At 36.3% G+C, this 27825-nt stretch overlaps 2 protein-coding genes and 1 long non-coding RNA gene across 18 annotated transcripts in view; 1 reads left to right on the forward strand and 2 right to left on the reverse strand.

Annotated features, from left to right (window-relative positions):
- The window catches only part of LOC137864120 (uncharacterized), a 39729-nt gene extending 19640 nt beyond the window's left edge, over positions 1-20089 (reverse strand). The window contains exon 1 of the long non-coding RNA XR_011101322.1: positions 19991-20089. This is a non-coding gene — a long non-coding RNA (uncharacterized lncRNA). The remainder of the gene's footprint in view (positions 1-19990) is intronic.
- Positions 1-21629, forward strand: part of LCP2 (lymphocyte cytosolic protein 2) — a 33344-nt gene extending 11715 nt beyond the window's left edge. Inside the window, exons 4-21 of the mRNA XM_068697945.1 lie at positions 4731-4796; positions 5722-5753; positions 6651-6685; positions 7802-8000; positions 8743-8843; positions 10125-10194; positions 10397-10480; positions 11240-11265; positions 11352-11371; positions 11478-11582; positions 12481-12511; positions 13098-13110; positions 14105-14225; positions 16316-16365; positions 17123-17226; positions 18153-18230; positions 19203-19358; positions 20014-21629. Coding sequence (XP_068554046.1) covers positions 4731-4796; positions 5722-5753; positions 6651-6685; positions 7802-8000; positions 8743-8843; positions 10125-10194; positions 10397-10480; positions 11240-11265; positions 11352-11371; positions 11478-11582; positions 12481-12511; positions 13098-13110; positions 14105-14225; positions 16316-16365; positions 17123-17226; positions 18153-18230; positions 19203-19358; positions 20014-20136 — 1414 coding nt within the window. The 3' untranslated portion in view covers positions 20137-21629. The remainder of the gene's footprint in view (positions 1-4730; positions 4797-5721; positions 5754-6650; positions 6686-7801; positions 8001-8742; positions 8844-10124; positions 10195-10396; positions 10481-11239; positions 11266-11351; positions 11372-11477; positions 11583-12480; positions 12512-13097; positions 13111-14104; positions 14226-16315; positions 16366-17122; positions 17227-18152; positions 18231-19202; positions 19359-20013) is intronic.
- C14H5orf58 (chromosome 14 C5orf58 homolog) overlaps positions 21628-27825 on the reverse strand; it is a 70797-nt gene continuing 64599 nt past the window's right edge. For 3 of the 16 annotated variants that reach the window (XR_011101314.1, XR_011101317.1, XR_011101318.1), the window contains exons 4-6: positions 23977-24059; positions 23192-23285; positions 21628-22755 (exon numbers count right to left, since the gene is read on the reverse strand). Coding sequence is in view for 6 of the 16 variants with exons in the window: in XM_068697943.1 (XP_068554044.1) it covers positions 22649-22755; positions 23192-23285; positions 23977-24059; positions 24517-24565 (333 nt within the window). In the remaining 10 variants the exon portion in view is untranslated. Of the gene's footprint in view, positions 22756-23191; positions 23286-23976; positions 24060-24511; positions 24622-24887; positions 25185-27825 lie in introns of those variants that run through there. The other 13 variants (XR_011101315.1, XR_011101319.1, XR_011101316.1 and 10 more) reach the window with 9 other exon arrangements.

Consider the following 27825-nt stretch of genomic DNA (forward strand, 5'->3'; position numbering starts at 1 on the left):
TCCCTTCCAACTCGGGATATTCTATGATTCTATTCTATGATTCTATGAATATAGGCCATATCGTAACAGTTTAGGAGTAGCTGCTATTCTATCAAAAGACCTATGTATATCTATTCAGGTGATCTACGCAGATACGCAATAGCACTGATGAACTATCCTTGAAGACCTGATAGTGCATGATTACACATGGTAGAACCCAGTTTGCAGGTTCCAGACCACAGAGGATTTTCCCTATTTCAGTTCTCCACAGATCTAGTGGAAATCTATGCCCCAGGATATGTCCATCCATTATCCCCAAAGCTGCCTCACTGCTGCAAACCTTTAAGCAGCAGCAAAATTTGGGCCAAGTAACTTACTGGTAAGAACACCTAACATACTTTCCTCTCCCTTTTCCCACTCAGAATCTGAAATAAATAATCATGACATGAGCATTAGCTTTAGGGATTGGGTTATCATGAACCTAGCTGTCATCCTAAATAAGAAATAGCACAGCAATTAACCTAACAATTACTTTGGTTATTAGCATCTCAGCTCATTTGCAACCCATTTTCTTCAAATATGCAGTATGATTAACAGTTGGCATTTTTGTAAACTTAGTGTTGTTTCTTCTCAAGCTCATTCATACTACTCTTGTACTTTCTACATTTTACAAAAGACCCATTTAACTTAATTTTAATAGCGCTATGTTAATATACACACCTGAAGCTTGACAAACAACACATTGCATCCTGAAAGAGTAAGTGGTACACTAGTAAAACAGGAAAGGGATATATTTCACATGGAGCAGACATTGACTAGCTGTCTTAAGCAGTAAATGAAACTCAGACACTAAGTGAAACTCAGACCTAATTAAGAGGGTGTAATCAACATTTTGATAATAAATCTAATGAAACAAAGGGCCGATATACAACTTAAGGGACACATGGAGCTTTCTTATTGCTTACTATCACTATTGGCAGTCTCAGAAGGTCATGAAGTTTATTCTTTTGGATAACAAATGTGACTCTTGACTGATATTTGAGCCTGATGTTTTAGAGACAGAACATGCCTTGCTTGATGTGATCACAATTAATAAGCAAGGAAAAGCAAAGATCTCACTCAAAGTAATGTTGGTGGTTGTTCAATACCTGAACCATGATCTATACACCGAAGTTAATCTTTGCCACTCTTATTGTTTACTACCTTGAGCCAAAACACCTACAAATTTTCAGTAAGTCAAGGTATTCATGCAGGCTGTTGGTCCATTTGGCTATTCACAGTGGCAGACTGATGACAAACCTGAGATTGGAGATTTTTCAGCCTTGGTCAGAAAGCTTATGACATATCCCGTAGTACTTGTGAAAATGTCCGGTAACAAAAAAAAGCACCACTGCACTAAAGTATGTAATTGCATCTGCCAGTGCAAACATAGTGTGTGGAGTTCTGAATGAGACATATTCAGAGCCTACAAGTATGGCGCAGTCTGAAGGTTACACTGCTTTCAGGAGAGTAAAAGTTGCAATCCTAAACATTAAGAAATCTACACAATACCCTTCTCTTTTAAAAAGGTACACCTGGTACACCTTGAGTAGAGGTGAATGTTTGTGCACACGCTCTCTCGGGCAGGATGCTAAAGGCAGTTGAACGGTTTGCAAGTTAACTGGCACTCAGTCTGTTTGGAAGCCAACATAATAGTGCTGTATCTGCCCTAAACACTCTTCACTCAAAGGCCAAAACAAAGACTTAATCACAAGCTACACTCTTGAGAGTGTTCGGTACATGCAACTTCCTGGTCTCAGAGGACTTTGCCCTCCTTCTGTCTCATCTGTCCTAAGTCAGTGTCTTAATATGGGTAGGACGGTTTCTGCTCAGGGCAACAACATCTACAGTATACAAACAAAAGCCTTTTTCGGAGTACTGTTTTTTATTTATTTATTTAAATTTTATTTAATTTTTTAAACTTCCTGCCAGTTTTAAGCTAAGTGCCTCTTGGAGGCGGTAAAAAGAGAAAGAGAAGTCTGAGTAACATTTTCTGCAAGTACTGTTGCCTTATCCTGTCTTATCATCCACTCCCACAACTCAGAAAGCAGTGTGGTTTTGGTACTTCCTTCCTCACATGGCTACAGACTCAGCTGCTCAGTGCACGTATCTTCTGTAATAAAGCTGCTTTTAAAAAGTTACCATTCTAAACTTTTCTTTCTTTTCTTTTAGTAACCTCTGAGACATTAGTTTGAACTATTTTAAATAAACTTGAATTGAATACTACACGCTGTACTTTAAGTAGCAAATTATTTTAACAAGCAACTTTCCCTTTCAGTTCTTCCTCAGAACTGGTTGGTGTAAATCCTCATAGCAGCCAGCCCAGGTTCAGTCCAGAAAGCTTTCAAACATTCAAGTCTCATTCATACCTGTGGAAGTCTGAGCTAAAAGAACTACCAGTAGTTCTTTTACTTCTTTACTTACCAGTAGTCTTTACTTCTTTAGCAGAAACTAAGCACTATATTATGAAAGATCCTTCCTCAACCTCTCCTACAATAGCAAATTAGCCACACACAAGTTCTGTAATCCACTTCTCTACAAAAGTAGACGTCCACATAGCGCACAGTTCACACCAAAACATTTCCTGATGTTTCACCCGGAATCTATTATTCACATAGCAACTTCCTTATCATCTGCAGCAGCAGGAGATTACTTGTGCAGAAGAGTGAGGACTGCTTAGGGGAAAAAAAAAAAAAAAAAAGAAAAAAAAAAAAGAGAGAGAGGAGCCTTGGCATAGGACTTGGCAATTTTAGTCCTCTATACAATTTGTTTGGGTAACATGAGATTTAATTTAATATGAGATTAATAACCAATTTGTTTGGGTATCATATTTAGAAAGCTGTAACACTGTAATCATTCTTAGATTGTTAACATTTGTTCATGTATTTATTTCAAAAGGAGCAAGTACGACAAATTTTTATAAAAATCAGAAAACTGCAAAGTACTGTCTTAGAAAACCAAAAAATATTCTTCCTCTGCCTTCCTACTTTCATACTTATCCCCAAGTCCCTATCCCTAACATCGAATTGCTGATTTTTATTCTTTTCAGACAATATAGTCATAATTATTGGAATTTGCTTGTTACCTGATACTTGTTGGCAGCTTGATCTGCCTTCACAGCACTTTCCACAACCTGAATTTCAGTAAGGTGCATATCAGGAAAGCAACAAGGGCAAGAGCACAGGTATTCAAAATAAAAGAAAGAAATTTTGCATGGTTGAGGTTTAAAAGAATAGTATGTTTTTGCTGCCTTTTAAAAAAAAAAATCATTAGAGGGCTTGAAAGCTTGTTTTACTTAAGTCTCACTCCAGAAAAGCAGTTAGACATGAGAGATGCACAAACGAGCTCATCTGGAAAAATGTAGGGGTCAAGGTTGGTAAGTAGCAGAAAAAAAGATATGAAACAAGAAGAAAAACAAAATAGACTGGTAACTGCCTAGCAGTTGCAAACAAACAATTTTATAATACTAATATAAAGTTTGATCGACAAGATCTAAGATCTACAGACAAAAAATAATCTGTACTAGCAAACAATAAAGTTATGGTTTTACAGAATGTAGAATCTAACATAAACGGATACGTTTGTTGCCTGATTTTTTCACAATCTGATAGACTTGAATAATATCAGCTAGAAGTAAAATGGGGTATTTTCAACCAGATGTGTGTAACCCTTTTGCTTTGGCTGTGACAGGACTTACTGAGTGGGACTTTCCTAAAAAAATAATAATGAGAATACTATGACTCATTGTAAGCTTTCTTTGAAATAAAAACTTTCTTTGAAACAAAGTAATCAGCAAGGTAAACTTCATTACTAACAGAGCAGGGTTGTATTGCTCTCAGTGGCCTTGATTCTGTTTCTCATTAATGACAGAATCCTGTAACCCCAGAGTTGTTCTCAGGGAGTCAGTGACTATAAAAACCTTCGCTCCCAAGTGAAGGGATGGATGCCAGCAATAAGAGTGCATGTTCCTGACCAAAACGTCTTTGCAGACTGTATTTCACTGGTTGTTATTCACCTCACTGCTGTACACAAACTGTGCATGAGTTTCACACAAACACATCAACCTGGAAAAATCTCCCTAGACATCTCCCTGTACCCTTTATACACTTCACAAATATGTCTGCCCTGCCCTGCAAATGTGTTATAACATGAAACTGAATCAGCCTTTTCACCTCCTTTCTTGGAGGGATTCCTTCCTAGGTACATCCTGGCTGTGCAGGGAGGGAGATGAAAAGAATAGTCACAGAACTGCATTTTATTTCTGCTTCTGCAACCATAGGCTTAGAAGAAGCTGTTTCCTCAAACATTATCTGCTTTTTCCATGCAAAATAATACAAATGCAATCACTACTATTTAAAGCAGTGTTCTAGTGTGTGATGTCTGCCACACCCAATGTTTCTATGGCTTGCTGAGTTTAATGTTGATTTTTAAATGTGACCCAACCATATGTTGTTTTTTTTTTTTTTTTCTCTGTAAAAAAGTTCAGCTTTTAGGTGGATGTGCTATAGCACAACTTTGCAATAAGGAGAGAAATTCAGTATTCTTACCACATACTAAATAATATGTAGGAATTAAAAGATTTCATTTTGTAAAAAATAAGGGGAAATGGGAGGAAAGCAGCCAAGAAAGTGACCAACAAGTTTTAAAAACAAACAAACAACAAACAAACAAACAAACAAAACAACCACTGTTTTTGTGTCTCTTTTAAACAGAATTGTAAGTAAGTTAAGTCAAGAAATAAACAGAAATGAAGGAAGGATGTCTTTCTTTCCAAAATGGTAAGTGAAAAGTCATAGGAATTTCTTTTTCAAAGTTTTCAGCCATATCTTTTTTGTACTGTTTTCTGTTCGATCAATCATACCTGTGTGTTGGAGGGACCACCTGGAAAGTAGCAAAATAAAACTCAGTTTTGTTAATGTTATTTGTTAAAATTAACAAAGCCTGAGCTCATGAACAGTGTAGATACTTCTGCAATGTCTGAAACCAAGTAACTTATAAATTTAATATAATTTTACATCTGAGTAAATTAATCTTTAGGAATCTATAAAGCTTGGGCACATATCATTACATTAATGAGTCATCATTAACACATGTCAAAGAATCATATATCGTTGTACTGTAAAATGCTTTATGATTTACTGAATATGATATTCTGGCAATAGGATAAGAGCAAAAAAAAATGCAATGATGTTGATTCTTTGGGTGGAGGAGTCATGAGAAAAGAAGAATTTCTATTCATGTATCACAAAAATCTAAGTCTGGCCTGGTCTACGTGACATGGCTTTCAGTCATCTGATGGCATGACTTTGTACCTTTGCATTAGCTAGAGTTTAAAACTTGAATTGAAAACCATAAAAATACTTATCAATGCTACAAGCATTTATGAACTTGACTTTTAGCAGCTCCAGTGGAATTATTTAAGTTTACATTTCAAGGACTGATGCCCCTAGTAAATTTATTTACTAAGCCCACTTTTTTTCCAAACACTCCACCTCACTGACTTAAAACTTTTTCAAGACAGTTTAGCCAACACTAGGATCCTGTGTGTGAAACAGGTATTTTGTGCAGAGTTAAACTCACATATCTAAATTTAATTTTACTGTTAAACCTAACCATTAGCTTTATTAGGATATATTTCAGTATACTTAAAACATTTAAGAATTGCAATTGGAAAGAACTTATTTGTTTGCATCTTTGTTATAGGGGCCAAACACAAAAGTGTCCTGAAAATCCAGGTAAGTGTGATAACAGGTAGTCTGTCTACAAATATTGTATAAAAATATTGAAATATTAAGATAATCCTTGCAGAGCAGAATACGTGAAACAAAACAATATAAAACAAAAAAAGGAAAAGAGAGCATGAAGAAGCAGAGAATTATTGGTGCACTCTGCCAACAAGGATAGCAATTGTAGAACAACTAAGAAAATATTTTTTAAGAGAAAAGGTGGTGATGAAAGAAGAGAGCAGAATAACTTAGACGAACACTCCCAAATTGCCTTTCTGTAACACAATGCATAACATCAGTGCTTATATATACATTTGTTCCAACACTTCTGTCCCCTGCACCCACTCCTAGAAGCATCCTACAGAAAAGGGGCAAGCTTTCAGATGTCTGCCATGCTCTGAATTTTCATTTAAATTATTTTCTTATAGACCAAAAGCACTTAATACTTCTGCAAGATACCAAGCTCTCTAGTCCTACTGAAATTAAAACCAAAACCAAAACAAACAAACAAACAAACAAAACCACCACACAACTTTTGATATGAAAGCTATAATGGTATTAAAGAGATATGAAGTTTATGCTCATTCTGAAAGCATTCTACTTCAAAGAATGTTTACAGCAAGAAGAATTCTACAAATTTGAAACGAACGCACATATATCATCTCATACAAGGAAAACTATACTCTTAGTTTTGAGTAAGAATGTTATCTGTAGTATCTTTCATGATATATGAGCTACACATGTATGCCTGCCTGCCTTTAAAATGTCTACCTTGTTCCGGTGACATAATATGTTATAATATGTTCAGAATGGATGTGGGATCTGTCGTGTCCTTTTTGTCAAGTTATGTCTTGATATTTTAAAATTGTACATGCTAAAAATCTGTGGTTATACTTACTTATGCAGGATATGGTCAAGAAGATGGTGGCTGGTCTTCATTTGTGAGTATCAGACTAACAAAACCTACTGGTTCAACAGATTTCTATCTAACAGATTTCTATGTTCTATCATTCCTTGCATTACGTACTTCAGGCAGCACGGATGGAGAGGATAATGGCAGGCTGGTATTATGCTAAGGAAGAAGGGAAGCAGGAACATGAATGATTGGAGGAGCTGCAAATTTCTTGACTGAGAAAAGGGCCTTTGACCAGTAATATAGGGCAGAGCTTCAGAACAGCAGACTTGTACCAGTCATTCAAGTAAAAGCTCACAGACTATGACCAGCTCCCCACAGAACCTTAGCTGCAGTTTATATTCCTATTTCAAGCTCTTTACAGAGGTGGCTAGTATGGGAAAGGTTGTATTATTCAGTGGCAAAATCTTGCCATTTTGTTCTCTACAAAGTTTCCTTTTTGAAAAATCCAGTTTTTTGCAGCCAGCAAGAATACTTTTTGCCATTCAACATAGAAAATGCTTTGCTAAGTGTCTTTAGATGAAGCATATACAAACCAGCAAGCAAAATTAATAAGCTGACTGATCTACAGTCCATGTCTACAAAGATTGCTCATAAACCAGTGCCAATGTTTTTTTCTGGTAAACAGGAGATTTACTGCTATTTTAGGAACACGAGAGATAAAACTAGCCACCTGTAATGCATTTGGGCTAGGCTGATGCGAGCTAGTCTGGAAATTTCAGCCTAGATTTCAGCAAAAATTTAAATAAACATTTTCTTGTAAATCAGGGTAGACTGCACAGATGTGTGCAGTGACCACTACTATGTTTTCATTGTGATCTTGCTAGGTTTGGTCAGAGGAGAGGAGCAAGATCTGTATCATAGACCTCACTTTTTTCTGGTGTTTTTCAAGTTGAGTTCCAGGCTGTCGAATACATACTATTAAGTAAGAATGAGTATTGACAGACAAGAACTGCTGCTCCAGTGTTCCTCTAGGAAGCACTGAATTGTTTGCTGCTGCCTTAACTTGTCTGCTATCTAAAACAAAGACATTCAAAGTGCCTTTAAAAACTTGATATCTTCCTGGGTGAAAAGTATCTTACTGCAATTTCCTTGTGGCTTTTCACAGAAGTAATAATATACATCTTTTATATATATTTGTCAGGAAGAAGATGATGACTATGAAAGCCCTGATGATGATCAGGAAAAGGAAGATGAGGCTGACTATGAATCACCAACAGAAGAGCCCGAGGACGCAGAACATGATAGTGATGGCTATGAGCCACCTCCATCCAATAATGATGAAGCACACCACAATGTCATATTTCCTGCCAAATCCCTTGCAAACAACACAGATTATATAGGTAATTACTAAAAAATAAGTGCTAATAATAAATCATAAGTGTTGTTTCCACATATTATCAACCGCATTTTAAGTGGCTGGTAACAGAATACATTACATTAATTTTTTTTTACATTAAAGTTTACATAAGTTTTAAGTTTACATAAGTTTTACATTAAAGTGGTACAGACTTACTGCAGGTTGGTGTCTTTCTGACTTTGGCCTATGGTTTGGAAGCTGCCTGGAGTTAAAGATAAATGCATACCAATTTAGCTTTAGTAGCAGTCCCTTGAACACAGCAAGCTATGATAATAGCAGCAAAAAAAAATAGAGAGAAAATTGGGAAAAGAAAGAGATCAGCTTTCTTTGCTTGTCATTTTTTTTTGTACCTGATTATTCAGTAGCCTGCAGCTGTGGAGTAAAATACAGGAGTACAAAACACTCATTTAGATGGGCTGGTGTTTCACATAGACACTGTATGCATGCAGGAAATACAAATAAACAGTGTGAGCCAACAGCCCAGCAGATGCAGTCTCCACCACCGAAGGGCCAGATGAGCCTCTAACTCCCAAATGAACACTGATCATAAAGCAACTATTTTGCACTAAATTAATGCTTTTATGACATATTAACTTAAAGTATGCAACTTATTGCAAGGGTTCTTTTTTCGTAAAGATCTAACAAGAATAAAATAACAGAACTGTTTGCATAGTTGTTTAGTTTTTAGATTTTTTTCTTTAATTTGGGATTTTTTCTTTCTTTAGACAGACCTTCAACAGCCAGATCATCACATCAGCCTCCAGTACCACCCCAGCGACCTGGCCCATCCACAGTACCAGCCTCATTTGGGGGAAGAGGTGCTTCTGTATGTTTCTCTCTTTGTATTTCATAGAAAATGAAATATTTCATATATTTTCTTTGCCGGTATCTAAGTAGAAATTCAAGTGTAATCCTATTGTTATTCAGAGAGTGTACAGAGAGGAAGAAGAAAGTCTTTTAGCTGTTAAAAAAGTTGAACTCTTACAGGGTCTTTTTTTTTTTCAGGAAACAATAAAATTTGGTGGGTTAAATATTAAATTGATCCACATTACTTTGCTGTTTCTTACACTGGAAATTTGTATCAACTTGTGAATGCCTCTCCCATTTAAACTGGAGATTCTTATAGATCCTACTTTGTTTTTAAATTATATTTGTTAAAAAAAAAAAAAAAAAGGATAACTCTTTCCAAATCTTTCTAATTGAATTAAGACTACATATAAGGGATATATTGAGAACTCTGATGACATACATATATTTTTCCATTTTTTTTTCCTTTTAAACCCTTGAAATTGGAAGCTATTGTGCTGTTCACAACTTGCACTGCAGGGTCAATATATGCCAGCACAGATGTACATAACACCTACCGATGTACACACGTAAAGGTAATTTTAGGATGCGGTAGAGGGATCTTTGGTCTGACCCAGTGTTATAGTTCACATATATGGCACACACAGGACTCGTTTAAATGTCATGAATTCTCAAGACTGGTGTCCTAAATTGCTGCACTATTCATCAGAATAAGAAAGAACATAGGCAGGTGTTTGTCTGAAGAAATCTAAGTTTAGATATCAAAACATCCTCACCATTTTTGCTGCTTCTGGCAACATAATTCTATTTGACCCAGATCTCACAATAAGAAAGCATAGTCCTTTCTGCCCCGCTTCACTCAGCAACAATCATTATCACAGGGTTCATACATACTTCTCAACTTCAAGTTTACATCCAGTAATTTCAACACCAGATTTCAAAATTAAAAACCTGCTGCACCAAGGGGGAAAGCTACAACAGCATCATTGAATCTCTCATTTCCTTCCTTTGGCATACCCATGTCCTCCCCAAAGTCAGCATCCCACTAAAGTATTCCCTGTGAGACTACACAGAAGTAATTCTGCATCTGGAAAACACACACACATGCAAAACACCACCATGCATGTAGGTAACTCTTCAGGACTATTAATGACTCCTATCCTTCCTATATTGTGCAGAGACCTATTCTTTGTGCTGCATCATATACAAAGATTGGCAGATGTGGTGTTGTGGGTTTAATATGCTAAAATTAAAATAGAAAGAAGATGGTGACTTTAACCACATGTAAAATATTTTTCAGCTGCCACCTTTTCCTCCTCTTCCAAGCAACAATGACTTGACTAGAGACAGAAATATCAAACCTTCAAAACGTAAGTACAGCTGTTTTTCTCTTTGTAAAGCTTTTACCACTTCACTTTTGCCTGTATCTCCTATCACCCCAGCTCCACCTTCTACTATTTAGACAGAAGGCTCACTTGTTATTCTCAGAAGTAAAACAAATTCATAGTTATGCAAAATAAAATTATATTGACCTGTACCAGAACATTGTCTTACACAGTTTTTGTGTTTCAGCCCCAGCTCCTTCTATAGACAGAAGTACGAAACCCCCTCTGGATCGCCTTGCTCCACCCTTTGAAAGAGAAGCCCCGGTATCAGGTCAGTATTTGCTTATGGTAACACCGATGGCTGTTTTTTTTATTATTCAAAATTATGAGATTGAATATCATTCATGCAAAAGAGCAAGGCTCAAACAAACATACCTCAATCCAGTCACGTATAAGGTAATTTGTTTAGAAATAAATAACGTGGCCAGTACTTACAAAGAGAGAGAAATCATATCTAGAAAGTAGATCAGGACTAACTGAACAGAAAGACATTATGAAATCATCATGGAAAAAAAAATACAAAATTACAAAATTTAAGTGAGCGAACAAAGGAATATTTAGCAGGTTAAAAGAGGAAACAACTTTTGCATACTAAGCTAATGAAACTCTGCATACGCTACTGTATGTAATTTATTATCCAGACTTAAAAGAATGCTGAGAACTGAAAAAAAAAACACAGAAAACAAAATGGCATTTCAGACCTGAAAACTGTATTTTACAAAGAAACTAAGGAGACTATGTGATTACTCTGATTTTTATTTACTAACTAAACTCTTTTATTTGGCACATACTGGCATAGAATTTTTTAGTAATTCAAAGATGAATTATAGAAAATATTTTTGTAAAATGTGCCACTTTGAAAAAATTGCAATTTTGCCACCTCTTATACAGCCAAAATCTACTTCTGGCTTATATCTCAGGAGACCTAGTGATTCAATCTGCAAAATTTTCTTTCAGTAATATTCAAAACTGCATGTTTTATAGAAAGTTTAATTATCTACAGTTACATTTTTTCTACATGTATTTTCAGGGAGGAAGCCAAGCTATCCTGATAAGGTAAGGCCTTTCTGTTTTGGTGCTTATGAATGTTTTTCACCTGTTTTGATACCCTTAGCTCTTAACTATTCCTTCTTGTTTTACAGCCTCTGACTCCACAGCTAAGGTAAGAGTTTTGCCTCTTGAAATGGGACTCTTGATGCCAATATTAGTCAGTTATTTCACATTAAGCCATTTTTTATCTTTATTTCATCATCTTGCTCCTCCCTTAGATCCCTGGGAGAACAGCTAGCAATGATGCCAAAACCTCCTGTCCCACCAAGCGACAGATATGAAAGAGGCAATCCAACTCCTCTAAGGAAGCAAACTCCTGTCAAGTAAGAGTTCATTTAACTGAAATTTAATGAAAGTCTGTACTAAATTTAACAAAAATATGGATAAGCTACATGGGATGGGAAAATTATTGTGAACAGTGCCAACAGTAGCTTTAGACATCAAAGTTTTGTTTCAACAATATGTACGGAATGTGCTGCATGCTACAGAAAAATGTGAATATGGTAGAAACTGTCTATCAATTCCTATCTGAAAGGGACATTACATTTGGCATGGCTCACTTCTTAGTGGCACAAAGAAACCTATGATCCATGTTTTTTCCACCAGACCAATTTCTCGCTCTAAGAAACATTCATTTATGAATCCCATATCTATTTCATGTAGGACATAAGAAAAAGAAAGGCCTACTTTCCTATTACTGATTTTACTAGTCTGGAAAACTCATAGCAAATATTATCTATAGCATAAACAGCATTTTCTAGATAACTTGCAGGCTGAACAGTGTGACTGAATTTAAAAGAAAATAAGAAAGTAATTGAGATCTGGTAGTCAGACAAGATAATTTGTCAGAGAAACAGACTGGAATGCTCATGATGTGCTCCAGCAATGTTGTTGAGTACTATAAAATGTGTTTCAGACTTGAAACACATTTCATCAGTGTAGGAACTTGTTTTAAGCTTTAATCTTATGATAAATTATTCAGAATATCACTTGTTCATATAATCAAGATTGGCTAAGGACTAGTATACCTTCTTAAATTATGTCTGAAAATCAGAATTTTAGGTACTGTTACAAGGAGAAAAAATTGCTTCTGCAGTCATGTAGGACTGTAGAATTTAGTACAAATTCACGTCTTAGTTGAATATATAGCCTTATGCACACCAAATGAATGGTTAATATTCTATCTGTGATTAATGTTTTGTTGTCTCTGTTTCATTTCAGGCAGGGTTGGCCACAACAAAAGAGACCTGAAGTAAGTATAGTATCAAAAAAAATTTTGAAAATTATATGTACTACAATAAAATGAAGTACCTGTATAAGCTAATAATTCTGGAAAAAGTAAACTTGTTTCTTCATGCTTTGTAGTGAATGAGGATGGATCTTTCATTGCACACAGTTTCTATTTAATAATTTCCTCTAGTTCAAGCTCAGCTTATTCCCTAAGTACTTTATCTGAGATAATAGGAAGAATAAGGCCAGCATTCTTTTAATGACACAGGAGAAGTGATTTTGTTTGTATCAGGTTTGAGTTTTTGATTTGGGATTTTTTAATACATTATTATTTTTTATTTAGCATATGCTGACCTAAGAATTTTGGATTTTTACTTAATTGTAAATAATAGTTGTACCTTAACACAAAAACTGTTAACTTTATTTGGTGTTGCATGAAGACAGAAACCCCAGCATTTTAGAAGAAAGTGACAGTCTACATATTAGATTCTTAGGATCCTTAGTATGCTCAAAATTCACAAATTTCGAGGTCTTTGTATCGTAAAAGATGAATATTACTAAGAACTCTGCTATAAGTTGCTAACATTTGTTTTCTCTTGGATCCCCAGGAAGAAGAAGATGGTAAGTATTTCTACTGTGAAGTCTTTCTTTGTTTTAGCACTACAAAAATAGTTTCCAGAGCTCTTTCTTTAGAGCCATGTAAAAAACTTGGGTGGTATCTTGACAGGCTGTAGAACGCTTACAATGTACCTTGTGCAGATTTATATAGCAAAGCCACAAAACACAGGAAATCAATAACTAATAGCTTTCCCCAGTCAGTCAGTTACAAGGCAGCAGAATTTCTTACTTTGAAACACCGTATATTTGAGACGTAATCTGCACACAACATCAAACAGTTAGGCATGTTTTCAGTTTTCAACAAAATGTTCAGTAAAACCCTGCTAGTACTAGTCTTCTGTGTAACGGTACTTACTGTAAGGAACAGAACCAGAACTTGTTTCATTTAATAGTACTATTCATGAATTTCTTAACAAGCCTGGTTCCTAAAATAAAATTTGTAACGTGAATTCATAGCAGAAGCAGAATATTCGGCCAAGTCTTTACAGCCTACCATTTCCTCTAAGACTCCATTAAGAATAGGGCAAAGAGCACAGTTAACCTGTTCTCTTTTTACCAGTAGTGAAGATCTGAAGTGTAAAAAAATGTTTCAGTTTGATGATGTTATGATTATACGGGAGAAATGTCATAAAAGAATGAAGTTTAAAGAGATGACCTCAAATCTGCTATTCAGAAGCAGCACAACAGAGAGGACACACTGTCACGCTTCACCTTCAGCTTTATTGCACTTAAGCTGTTTGACTTGTAGCTTTAAAAAATAGAACTTAAAAAACCTAAATGCTCATGTCTACTCCAAATTATTTTTCATTTAATTTTAAGCTCTCAGTTGACCATATGATGTTGCAACCCATAACTAACAAACTATCAAAGACTTTTTAGAAAACATTTTCCTCCATTATGTTTATCTAATTAGACAGCAGTAATGTGCCAGGATTTCTTTAACTCATTTAAGAATGTCTCAGATAGGTTTTAAGTTTTCTTCTCCTCTTCTCCACAGCCGCACCCCAAAGAGCAGTGCCACAGCTATCTTTGCCCCCATACAGCTCCAATACATTCCCATCAAAATCTATCAAGCCTCCACCTAAGCCCGGATCCAACAGCATGCCTGGAGCAGAAAGGTTTGTATCACTCATTGTATCATTCCTTTGGAATTTTAAAATTTTAATCTCTTTATATATATATATATATATATATATATATATATATATATATATATATACATACATACATATATATGGCTACAGGGTGCTCTGGGGAGTGCAAGGTAACTACTTTTAGAACTCATTTTCGAAGCTGCACCCTTGCCTTGACTACATGCTAATTTGTGGTGTTCCTACTACCAAGAAGAATCCTGAATAAAATTGAAGTTCTGTGTTCAGCAGAACAGAGTATACCAGACAATCAAGACATAATGCACACTCTCAGTTTTAAGTCAAGGAATATTTCAGGGCCTACATAGTAGAATACTTCCATTTGTAAGACATCACTCCTGCTACCTGCAGGGCCCTTTCATTAAATGTTAGTTTAATTGTTAATTCTTATTTAAAATTGTGGTCTTTGCTGCAAATACAACTTTTCCTACCTACAACATCCATGTATTAGATTATGTCTTCATTTCCAGAATGGAAGTTCCTTTAATTAAATTTTGATTTCTGATGAAGTATGCAACAGCCTTTGATGACTAAGAGTGGGCTCCTTGAGTCTAAGTGTGAAGTACATAGTTTAATCTCAGTTTTTTTTTTTGTTTTTTTTTTTTTTTTTGTAATGGTTCTTTGGTGAATCCCTCCCATTTACCAACATCATCTGGAACTGCTGACACCCAAGTAGAAATAATATTGCAGTAGCAATAGCAAGGTCATACAAACTGTTTCCACAATGAACGCTTCTGCTTATATTCAAACAGTGTTGTGTAGTTTTCTATAGCAGAAGCTCACATTCGGCTTATTCTTTCCCATGAATCACAAGTTGTGATAGGGTGCCCCTGTTCTGCAGCATTAATTAATATATTAATCCCAGAGCTTTTTGTGCAGTTCACTAAAACAGAATAGAAATATGGTTCATAAAGGAAAAAACTACAGGTGATTTATAACCAGTTGGGTGAAGCAATTAAAAATAAAAATAAAGACCTCTGGATCATAAAAAGGGCCATAAAAAGAAATTGTAGATTTTCTAACCACTAACAGAAAAATGAAGCAGAAGAAGGAAAGTAAACCAAACATAGGCACATGGAAGTGTTATGATGCTGTGGGTATGAGCTCAGTGCCACTGTCAGATAATATCTTACACATTCACAGAGAGGCTGCAGTGGCCATCTGGAGCCCCTGGTCAAGCATGGCCACCTAAAGCTGGTTGCCCCCAACCATGCCCATCCAGCTTTTGAATATCTCCAAGGAGGGAGACCTCACAAGCTCTTTGGACAACTTATTCCGGTGCCCAGCCACCCTCAGATTAAAGATGTGTTTCCTGATGCTCAGATGGAACCTCCTGTGTTTCGGTTTGTGCCCACTGCCTCTTGTCCTGTCTCTGGGCACTACTGAAAAGAGCCCAGCTCCATCCTCTTTGCATCCTCCCTTCAGGTTTTTATATGCATGGAGAAGATCCCCCCGAGCCTTCTCTTTTCTAGACAAACCAGTGCCAGTTCTCACAGCCCTTCCTCACACATGAGATGCTCCAGTTCCTTATCATGTTAGTGTCAAGGGTCCTTCACTGGACTCTCCAGTAGCTCCATATCCACAGCTGCAACATTAATGATGAGAAACTGCTCTTTCCTCAAAAATGTTAAAAAACCTACAAAGCTACTCCGTAACTGGGTCTCCAAAGAAACAAAATCTATCAAGCTGTTGCCTCTGTTTCCTGCTTTAGGGGAATAATGTAGCCAGTTCCTGTGAAAAGTCAACAAGATGAAGTAGTTTTCTTCATTAATCCTGACACAGAAATCTTGATAGCCTGCTAGTGACTCTGGCTACTTCATTCCCGGATACTGAGCTCCAAGTATTTTTAATAGTAGATCTACTTACAAAAAAAAAAAAAAGAATGGAAGAAAAATACAAAGAAGGAAGAGAAAGTTGTCCTCATCCTTCATAGGACTCAAGAGAATATCACATTCTGTAAAACAGGCTCACAGTTCAGATCAGTATTTTACAACACAGCAATCTTGTATAGCCCTGTCATATTGTACTTACTATTTTTGTTGTTGTTTCTACACCAGTGCTAGAAGCCTGTCTGCAAGTGGCTCTCTACCACCTCGCTTCCCTCTAGGTTTGTATCCTGCACTCCTTGATTTTATGTACAATGACTGAAGGTTGCAAGGCAGTTTGAGTGCATTAGTCTGAATCTAGGCTGATCTTCTCCCATGAAGTTTGAGCTTAACAGTCTAGTTAAATCATTGCCAAAACTTCATATAAGTACCTTTTTAAATATAACTAACACTGTTGAAAGCCAAATAACACTGCCTAGAAATCATCGCGGTATACTAACAGTCTTGAAAAAGGGAGAAAATGCTTTCCATGTAAAATATACTGCATCTTGTAAAAGTAAGCCAAAAATAAAGGAAGCTTAGAAAACAATTTTTTTTGAAAATAGATTTTTGCATATGGTAACACCTGCCAATGTCTTACAGTGACATTTTTTAGTTTCTTGCTAAGAAGGCAAGGAATCTGAAGAGGCAATATTAAATTTGTCCCTAAGGAAATTGGAGATGCTCTCAACTAAGTAACTGTAGTACAGAAGCTAAAAAGATGCAACCTGTATTTCAAGTTCATCTGAGTTTAAGGTACTATGAACTACGAGAGTTCAGTTAGTGTCCCTGTGCACCAAGGAACAATTTATATGAGGAACTTAGATTTCATACATCAGCCTAAATCTGATTTCAAATCAATTCAAAATGCCTCAGTATCAGAGTGATACAAATTCTTCATGCCTCACAAAATCAAGATTCTATACTGTATACCATTTCCCAGATGAAATTATTTCCTCATTTCAATATTTTTTCTATTCTTATATGACAACTTCAAAGGCAACAACAGCAGATCTCCGTCAAGAGGGACAGCTGATATAAGACCTCCATTGCCCATTCCTAGCAGACAGACTGCTCAGCACACAAACACGGAGGAAGATGAGGTACAGAAACATCAGAAGTATTAACCATAACTGCTAAATACAGCAAATAATCTGATTTCAAGAGCAAACTGTTTTCAAAGTTGTTTTTCTAGTTAGTAGCCATTGTCAGGATGTTAGTAGGTGTTTGCAGTTTCCTCTTCTGTGTCAATATTTAGTGCCTTTTTTTCTGTTTCTGCCAAGTAAAACAATAGTAAAATGCAGTAGAACAAACTAAGAGAAATACTTGTTTGCTGGATAACTTGGTTTTAAACAATTGTCTTCAAATAGCATTACATATTCATTTCTCTTTCCACAAAACCTTGGTAAGTAGACAATTCATATACTTTAACCACTTAAAGTGCATTTTTGTTTCACATTTCTTTAAATATGGCAAGTACAGCGCAAACCACTCCTGATGCAGCCACATATGGTTGCCCAGTACTGTTAAGTTCACAGGAAGTCTGTGCTATTGTCTCAGATGATTGTTAAAAAAAAAGGGGGGGGAGGGAAGGTGACAGGAGTGGGGGGAGAGAGAGAAAGGCAGAGGATGTCAGCGCAGTAGCGTCCCAGGCAGAGGGGTTGTAACTAAATGATCTTTAATGTCCCTTACAACCCAAACCATTCTATGATGCCATGATTTAAAATCTATTTTTTTCTGAAAATATCTGGAAATACCAGTTTTCCTACCTTACTTGCAGATATTTAACAGGTAGGTCTGTAATACTTCCATAATTTTCGAAGTGATTAAATCACTTTAAAATCTTTCAGTGTCACTTACCATATACTAGTATATGCTAGTATGATCCCTAAAGCTCATACCTTCTGCACATAAGTTCCAATATCCCTCACGTTCAATTTTCTCTCTACTTATTAGAATGTTGTTAACATCATAAATTAGTCCATTGACAGTTGACTTTCTCCTTTCTTCTCTCCCACAAAAAATACAGGATTCATTAAATGATGAATGGTATGTTGCTTATATTAGCCGGCCAGAAGCAGAAGCAGCTCTTCGAAAAATAAACAAGGTACTCTTTAAACTGTTGTGGGTTCCCAGCACCTCCTTAATAGCCTAGCTAGATGTCCCTGCAGTCATATAAGAAGAATGAAAGTAAATTGCACCATACGGTTAAGCTCCATTTAGACATAGACATTTATACTGGGGGGTTCATCCCGCATATCTTTACCCACATAAAAGTTAGGCAGCTAGATTAAACCAGGCTGTTGTTGTTTTTCATAGCCCAAGGGAGCAGTTTCATCTTGCCTATCTTAGGAGGAACGACGTTCTCTGGAAAGAGTTCTTTGTCACTATTACAGAGTTTGTCACAAATTCCAATTTTAAGCTTGAATTAGATGAGTTGAGTCCTACCCTTTTCTAGGCCATATTTATGAATGAAGTACAGATCCAAGCACGTGAAACCCAGGCTTAAGTAGAGATAAAACAAATGATATCTCATCTACCATTGTGAGAAATCTGTTTAATCTGTGATGCCTCACAGCACATGCAATGGTTTGAAGTTGCCACGTACAGCATTTCAATGACTTGTGCTAAGGTCTAGCTTATAAGACCACATCCAGTGCCTTTCAGACAGGTTATTTTAAGGGAAGATTTTTAAAATCTGAAACCAAGAAAAGCAGAAGGAGAAAAAGAAAATATCCTTGGCTCTACCAAAATGACACAGCCACAATCACTATTTTAGGCTGCCTTTAAACAGATCACAGAGGAATCTTGATTTAAATTTACCAGGATCTAAATTCTCTTCTGGCTGAAGCAGAGTTAGGCCTTTCATATTTTACGTCCTCCATTAGTGGCATCTCTCCCTTATACGACACTAGCCCTCTCTAAATATCTGCACTTTGTATCAGGCAGTGAATACTTTAAATAGCAGATTTCACAAAGAAAAAATCATTAAAAGCATGAGTGATCTATTTAAGGCTGTTGTGCAAATCAAAACCAGAAGCAGCATTTATTTGTCATCTTCCATTTTTTCATCTTTCAGGATGGAACCTTCTTGGTAAGAGACAGCTCAAGAAAAACTGCTACTCATCCATATGTACTGATGGTGTTGTACAGAGATAAAGTATACAACATCCAGATTCGTTACCAGGAGCAAAATCAGATATATTTGTTAGGAACTGGCTTAAAAGGAAAAGAGGTACTGTGCGTTTTTTCACACTACTTCCCTTCATCTTAAAGTGCCTCCTGTCTCATTCTCTAAGTGTCAGGCTACTTAATCTAGCAGCTATTTTAATCCATTGAAATTCTGCTTATTGTTTTACAGATATACCTACAATTGTTACTTCTGAAAGGAAAATCAGATTCTCCTGCTTGTACTCATGGAGTGAATTCATAGCCTTAGCATACAGCTATTAGAAATCAATACAATTTGTTAGGGAGTGTTTTCTTACCACTAAGACACCAGATAATGGAAATACACAACTGAGAGCAAATCCATATCTGCCAACTTGACTGCCTTGCTTCAGATGGTTAGCTTACTCACATCCTGTACTACTGCACGGGATTTGTGGTGTCAGACACGCTGGTCAGCACATATACTGATTGAGTCCAAACTCTCTGAATTTATGAGTCAACTTCATCATGTCAAATAGAAACAACACATCTTCAGTAGATCATACGCATACATCAACATAACTACATATTAGGTCAGGAAGAAAGACAGCTGACCTGATGATATTTACTGGACCTTATAAGATACCTCTTATAAAGAAAAAAGGTTTCTAAACTGAGTTAACTAATTGCTAAGAATTCTGACACTTTATCCATTACCTTCTTATTTTTCCATCCCACAGGATTTTTCATCGGTAGCAGACATCATTGATTACTTCCAAAGAACACCTCTTCTTCTGATTGATGGAAAAGACAGGGGTTCAAGAAACCAGTGCATGTTAACATATGCTGCAGGACATATTTAAACAAGACCCTAATGAAGATCACATAAAGGATCAAAGTCTACTAAAGTCTGTAAACCTAAGGATACTTCCTTTTTCAGTGAACTAAAACCATGAAGAAATCATTAAAAATACTTTTAATTTTAATGAAAAGGGACAATGTTGTTATTTTTAAGTCATGCTTTAAATGTAGTACTCTATAAATATGATTTTCCTACAATATATTTATTTCTGTCCAGCAACCATAGAGTACACAAGAATTCATTCAGTGAGGAAAACTATCTTCCAACAAACGTGTATCTTCTTGAAACGATTTCCAAACCACATTAGAGGACTTACGAAAGATACACCAATACAAGTCTCTGCTTTCAGAGGAGAAAAAAAAAGTAAACCATTTTTCAGATTAGAATTGCAGCAGCAATTCTATTATTTAAAGTGGTACATACCACAGAAGCAATAACCAAAACAAAGTTGAGAAGTAAACCAAAAGCAATAGTTTTTTTTTTTTTTTTTCTTCCCCTGAAATCCACCTCCCAAAAAAACAATAGATCATCCAACTATGGGCATTTCTGTGAAAACACTTGGACTCCAACCTGCCAACCTGGACCTTAAACACACCTATCTTTCAGCAAGACACAAAAATTTTGTGTGTTGCTCGATTTTTCTCCTCAATTTTTCCCCTTGAATCCCCCTGCCTGTCAAGATCTGTGTTTGTGTTATTCAGCTATGAAACTGTCTTTGTTCACAGTTTTCTAGAAAAATAAAATATCTACAGATAACATCTTCCACCTGCCATACAACTGATGATTCATGGATGGCACCTTATCCCATGAATTGGAGTTATCTCCTAGGATCATCTAAACTCACTTAGCAACAAGGTTTTCTCTACTAGCACAGACATCTCTTTAACTGTATCTCTTTGACGCTAAAATAAGCCACCATTCTTTTATAGGAGACACATCAACAAGATTATCATCATGTGATTATTAATTGCAAGACCACACCCAAGGCCCTTAGCATACAGATATAATTTGGATAAAGTTGGTTCCTCCTATACAAATGCTTTCTGTTTTTACTATGTTCTTTCAAGAAAAAACAATATTCTCAGTTCTAAAATACAAGCTGCAGCTGAGGACCACTGAAGAATACTATATCATGATTTTTTTCCCTCTCCTTTGTTAAGTGGGATTTATTATTTTTTTTTTTTTAGGAACTTCTGTTTTATTAAAAAAAAAATTACCTTGGACATTGTCACATTTTCTCCTCTAAAGCCATTTCTGTGTTGAATCATAATTCAAGGGAGGATATCGTCCATATCATTTATATAGCTTCTATGATAAGAAAATCAGATTTCATAAAGAGTTTTACAACTCCAAATATGTATGTTGTAAATGTTATTTTTATTTACATTATATTTGTCTAGGAGCTGGAATTCGAAGTTAGAGAATTTCATTTCCATGCAACTATGAGTAAATAAATATATAAATAAATAAAATCACTTCAGCTGACAAAGCCTATCTTTATTACTGTATTTTTTTAAAAACCTGCTACAAGTCTTGTGAAAGAAAAGTCAGTTTTAATATGTCTTTCCAAAAATGCTAAAATTAAGATCGATCCCACAATATTACCATTGAGTGTGTGAACTGGAGGTTGTAATTTTATTACACTGTCTTGAAAATTCTGACAACCCTGAAATGCCTCCTATGAAATTGTTTCATTTGTTTTTAAATCACCATTTTTTCCCCACTTATGGAAAGAGCAATAAAATGTAAACCTACATAACAAATTATAGCTCTACATATTCTTTTTCTACAAAGTAAATCTGGATTTGATTATTCAGATAAACATATTTTGTATGACTAAAAACATATTTCAACATTCAAACATTTTCACAAGTGATGATAATTTTTACAAGTAAAGTATGATTGAATAGGAATTCTGCTTAAATATGAATTCTACTTATATGAATACACTGGCTACACAAATTTTTGGCTGAGAAAACTTCATAGTGGAGTATTTGAACTACTAACTTTTGCTTTCTTTTGAATCTATATGCATTAGAAAGTCACTATAGAAATACTTCTGGTTTTCCAGAAGTAATTTGCTCTGTGGCCTCCTTCCACAGCAACATTTTTAGAATAAGGAAGGCATATCAAATGATGACTTGCAGTTCCTCTTTTATTGAATATTTCTCATCCCATTTTCCGGAACACAACTGAGACAAGAGCAATAACTTGACGTGAAGTAATTTTAAATCTTTTTGTTACTCTTCCAATATGTCTTCATTTAAAAGGAGGCATGTGAAGAACTTCATGCCCCATTTCCTGACCTTCCTAGTTAATTTTGCTACTCTTTCCAAACCTAGTATATTTGAGAAATTTAGGTTAAAATCTCTGCCAAAATCAAAAATGTTTTCCATTCTACATTTCCAATTCAAAATAAAAATAATCCAAGTGCAGGAAACCATATTGTCACTTTTCAATTGAAACTCAATTGCTATTAATAGAAGACAATGTATGAAAATGGATGGTATTACTTAATCTGTCAAACTCCGAGTTTTTTCTTCAGCTTCTCTTAAATCTTTGGCCTTCAGGGGATGGTTGAAATTCAAAATAAGGTCACAAAGCAGCAGCTGGCTTTCCACTGAAAGACAAAGGGCAATGTAATTTCACAGCACTTATTGAATAGTAAATGCTAAGTGAAAGACAATTTAGCTAGATGCATGTTTTTGAAGTACAATTGTCAACTCTTTCAAAAAATGCAAAGGATTGCCTTGTTCTGTTTACCTCAAAGCAGTTAAATAAAGTTTGATATTAGCGTATTTGTAATATTTTCATTATCAAACTATTATTGTCCCTAAAAAGGAAAGCATTTGACTAAGTTTTTTTCCATGCTTAGCTAACATAGTTCCATTTCTATGTAACCACTGTTATAAAGAGTAGTTCAAAACAAAACTTTTTTCATTAGATTAAAAAAAACAATTGTATGATACAGAAAACATGAGCCATTCTCAAACATGCTTTCTAAAACAATGCCTTCAACAGCTTTCTATATGGCTAGATGATGAACTCAGAATTACCATTTAGTTTCTTTAGCTCATCAGACATTTTGCCAACATTTTTAATTGCAGCTTCAAGGTTAAACTGCTGATCAGCTGCATCATTTCTGAACACCTGTATGAAATAGAAACAAAACATAACTCTAAGCGTATATATTACTACAAATGTGGTAATAGAGCTAATCATAATCTTTATGTTTTTTTTTATTTTTCTAAATAATAATTTCCCCCATCAGTATTTTTTTAATATATATATATATTTATGTACTTCTGTTTTCAAGCCTACTGTTCCTATGAAACATATACTGAAAGTTCATATACTCAGGTAATATTTAGTCAACCACGAGATGGAGCTATTGTGAAGTTAACATGCATGAAAGAAATTAGGGCTTAATTAAGCACTGAATGTTAATACTTGAACATAAAAACTTACATCTATAGGAGCAATTGTTTTATTATCAATATCTCAGAGCTTATTTTGGAGACTACAGTCCCTTCCTTTAAAACATAATTAAAAAAAAACAATCATCAGAAGTCTAGAGACAAGACTATAAACTATTAGAAGTGAAATATATTTTCAATTTTGAAATGTATACTATATTCTGCATATAGTTACACTTTTTTTTTTTAAGGAAAAATACAAAATAAATTCCATACATCTTTTATTTAGGATAGTTATCATCTCTAATTATTATTCAGAAATTCTAAAAAAAAATATCTGGAAGAACTCTGAGCAATTCAAAATTAATATTCACTTTGTAGAACAACTCAACACATTGAGAAGTATGACAAAAAATGGAACATACATTTGACAGAGATTCTTTAGATTCGTCTCTCTTCCCTTCAGATAGTGGCTTTGAATGAAGGTTGTCAGTTTGGGCCAAGGATCCTACAAAGACAAAACTAAAATTATTATGGAGTTATATCCATATTATATATTGCTGTGTGTACTTATCTATTATGCATCAAATATACACATTTGACAAAAAATGACTAGACTGTTTTAAAGCAATATCATTTGAAAACAGAGCTTAATGAGTTAAGTAGTTTTATTTGTTATTGAGGAAATAATCTTTTTTTTGTTTAAATCATAGATTTTTTATATTTATATTATTTTAGAGGCATTTCATATTTTGAGTTACATGAGTGTATTTATAATAGTGACCAAAAAAAAATCCACACACACACAAAAAAAAAATCTAAAACAGTGTCTTTGATTGAGACTTTATCAAAAATCTAATAAGGCATTGCAAACAATTTCTATGATGAAATTAAGGGAAATCTAAAGTACACACATGCATAACTTAAGTATCTGTCAGTAAAAGAGATGAGATTAAATACCAGACCCTGGACTTTTTCTTCCCCCATTCCTTCTGCTCGTCTCTCTCTAGACATTAGGAAACACTCAGGAAACTGTCATTGTATGACATCACTGGAAAGCTGTTTCAACACTGGGGGGCAAAAAAAAAAAAAAAAAAAAAAAAGAGAGAGAGAGAGAAGAAAGAAAGAGGAAAATAATAATGCTTATTTCACCCTAGTACTGCATGTGTTCAGGAGTGCCATCAAAGGAAAAAAACCCTACCCTTACCTAAAATGGCAGCCAGAAAAAAGCATGCCCCTTTTAGTCTTCCCGCCCCCCCCCAAAAAACATCCCTTACTGATAGCTAAACCTTTTCCTGAGCTGGCAAGTCTGAAGTGGCACCCATGGGTGCCTCACCTCTCATGTTCACATGGGCCACCATGAAATATGTGATGAGGGGGCCCCACAAGGATTTCGCTGTCAGCAGAGGCTGCCCTGAAGGAGCAGAAGCACAGAAGGGGCCTGGTTTCCTCACAGGAAGGCAAAACCAGAGAAGGACAGTGCTGGCATCTCCCTCACTGAGAGGCTGTGGAAATGGCCATGGTGCCAGCACCTCCCTGTGCTTGGGGCACCTCAGGTTTTCATACTGACAGTCAGAAGGTCCCAAGACCTGCCCCTGGTTGAAACCTCCCAACTCCCAGAGTGCTGGTGCACAAGGCCCAGCCTCCTGGTGGAGCCTCTGCCCTTAAAGGGCTGTTTGGCAGCACAGCCAGGCCTCCTGAACACCCCTTCCTTCAGCGTGCGTCCTGTGGGTGCTAGTCACAAAACACCCGCCTGCCAGACACCCCAGGGTGGTTTTTCTCTTCCTCCCCTGCTGCCACAAAGACAAGCAGGGCAGTTCCTGAGGAAACCATAGCCTGGCTGTGCCCCAGCACTGAAGGCAGGCCACAACATGGCCCTCTCCTCCAAGGGCAAGGAGCCAGCCATTACCATGGCCTGGCTGGGCCGTGCCTTCCTCCCCACGCACGGCAGGGCAAACTGGGTCCTCTGAGCAGCCATGGGAGGCTGTGAGCCCAGGGGCACTGCCAGCAGCTCCCTGCTGGGTGGAGGCAGCAATGCCCATGCAGGCAGGACAGAGCTCAGCTGCCCTATGCACTGGCAGCCATTGGTAATTCGCTGACATCTGCTTTGCTCAGTAAGGAAAGCCCCATGAAGTGTCCCTCTTCCAGCATGTGAAATGCTGGTAGGTTGCAGCCCCAGGATTTGTGATTTTGGGACTATGAGTTAAAAGCTAACCACAAATGGTGCAAGAGATGAAGAAGAAATGGGGAAGAGAGGCTGAGGTGGCATGGGGAGAATGGTGAATGGCAATTTCCTGTCAGCTTTTGCGGCCTTGCCTGTGGAGTGCTGAATCTTACTGCATGGTGCTGCAACTTGTTTATAAGCAATCCGTTTTGTTTTGTCATCAACTGTAATTCAGATAGACTAAAAATATTGTGAGTGCAGATCAAATAATGAACCTCAAGGAGAACAAGAAAAGCACTTTGCTATACCAATTCATCAATTTAGACTACAACAAATGGTCACTGCCCTTAGAGGTACATACCTGACTTTAGTTGAAATCAACAAAAACTGCTAAATAATGACCAGGTGTAGGGAACTGTTCATTTCTTCCTCAGTCTGTGCCCTGTAGTCCCTAAAGTCAGGGACACCAAGCAAGGCAATGGCCGTCAGCACTTTCATTTAATTTATTGCAACCACTTCTGCTGCTCAGTGCCCAGGCTGTATTTCAGACTTCCTGTCTGGCACCACTGGAGAAAGGTGGCTGGTACCTCAGGGGAGGGTAGAATTGCTTGGATGTGCTGTAGAGGACATATGGACAGAGATGGCAGCTGCCTCACATTTATTCTCTTCCATTCTCTGTCTCTTTCAGTGGTGTGCCTTCACAAAAATGTTCTTTAAAATAAAGCATTCAAAATTTATTCTTTCGTGACTGCAGGTGAAGCTAAAATGAAATTCAGAACAGCTTATTCTGCTAAGGAGCAATTAAACTATGATTCAAAGAGAAAACATGATATGCTGCTTAGATTGTGGGGCTTTCTGAAGATGAGAAATGCAGAGCAGGAAACACTTTACACCTGCACTAATTCCTGTACTACAGTCTTTCAGCTTACAAGGTCTTGCAAAGACCCCAGTGTAAACAAGTTAGCTGTACACCTCTAAGGAAAAGGTCCTCTGTGGTTTGCAGAAGCTGGTGGTTTTGCTGGCAGAATACTGGAGTGTGTTTGTGTACAGAGACAACGAACAACATGCTGAGCAAGTTCCTGAAAGCATGTGAGATAGTATAAGCAGAAGTTTTCTTCTTCAATAAAGGAGAATGCTCAAACTGCTGCAAGGAATGGGTTAGCAGATGAAGCTACAATAAACGTAAAAGCTACCTGCTTCACTGTAGAAACTGCTAGGAAAAACAGGTGTAGTATCCTAGTGCGGTAGCAGGGAAAGGGAGTGAGACAGCTGACCTCAAAAGATGCGAACCATTGAGTAACGGGGGATTTTTTGAGATATGTTGTAGGCAGTTCCACACTGACTTCTGTTCAAAGAGTTTATTTTAATTTACTTTCTGAATCTGGTAAGAGTTCTCTTTTTCACATCATATAAATAAATAGTCACATTATGCTTAAATTATTCTGTACTAACTGTAGAAAGAAAAATACATACTGTAACCACCAGAAAACTTGGGTTCAAAACAAGAACAATATAGCGAGTTGACAGAACTAATTGGACAAATGATGTAGAGTGATTCCTAAAGTCAAGGCTTTTTAAAAAGTAATCTTAAATAATTTGAGATGTTAACAAACAAGATGACCAACACTGCAGGAAGTTGAAGCATTTTCTTTTAAGAAGAAAAAGAGAGAGTAAGAAATAGTGAATTTGTGCAATTACATTTACTTGGAACTTTACTGAAATACTTTCTGGATTTCTTTTAAGGTAATATTTCAAAGTGAAATTTTTAAATTAATAATTTGAATTATCAATTTCTGTTACACCTCTGTATAAGGAGTGTTTGCTTAAGTATTGCTAACAATTGAATATCAGCATGCCAGTTTATGAGCCACAGTTTCAATTTTGCCTGGAATAAACCTATAGATTTATGGGCAGAGATACATGCAGTTGAAACTGACTGAAAATCTTTTTAATCATGGGTTGATTGGGCTGTGGATGGTACTTTAACACATGAAACAGCTGTTTCCCTGGAGTCTTTCTGAGAACATGTTCAGTTATAGAAGCTGAAACCACTCAGCCAATCTCAGGTAAAGAGAGAATCACTGCCAAACCACTTTTCTAAGGAAGAAAA

This window comes from Anas acuta, chromosome 14, assembly GCF_963932015.1.
Source record: "Anas acuta chromosome 14, bAnaAcu1.1, whole genome shotgun sequence".
NCBI lineage: Eukaryota > Metazoa > Chordata > Aves > Anseriformes > Anatidae > Anas > Anas acuta.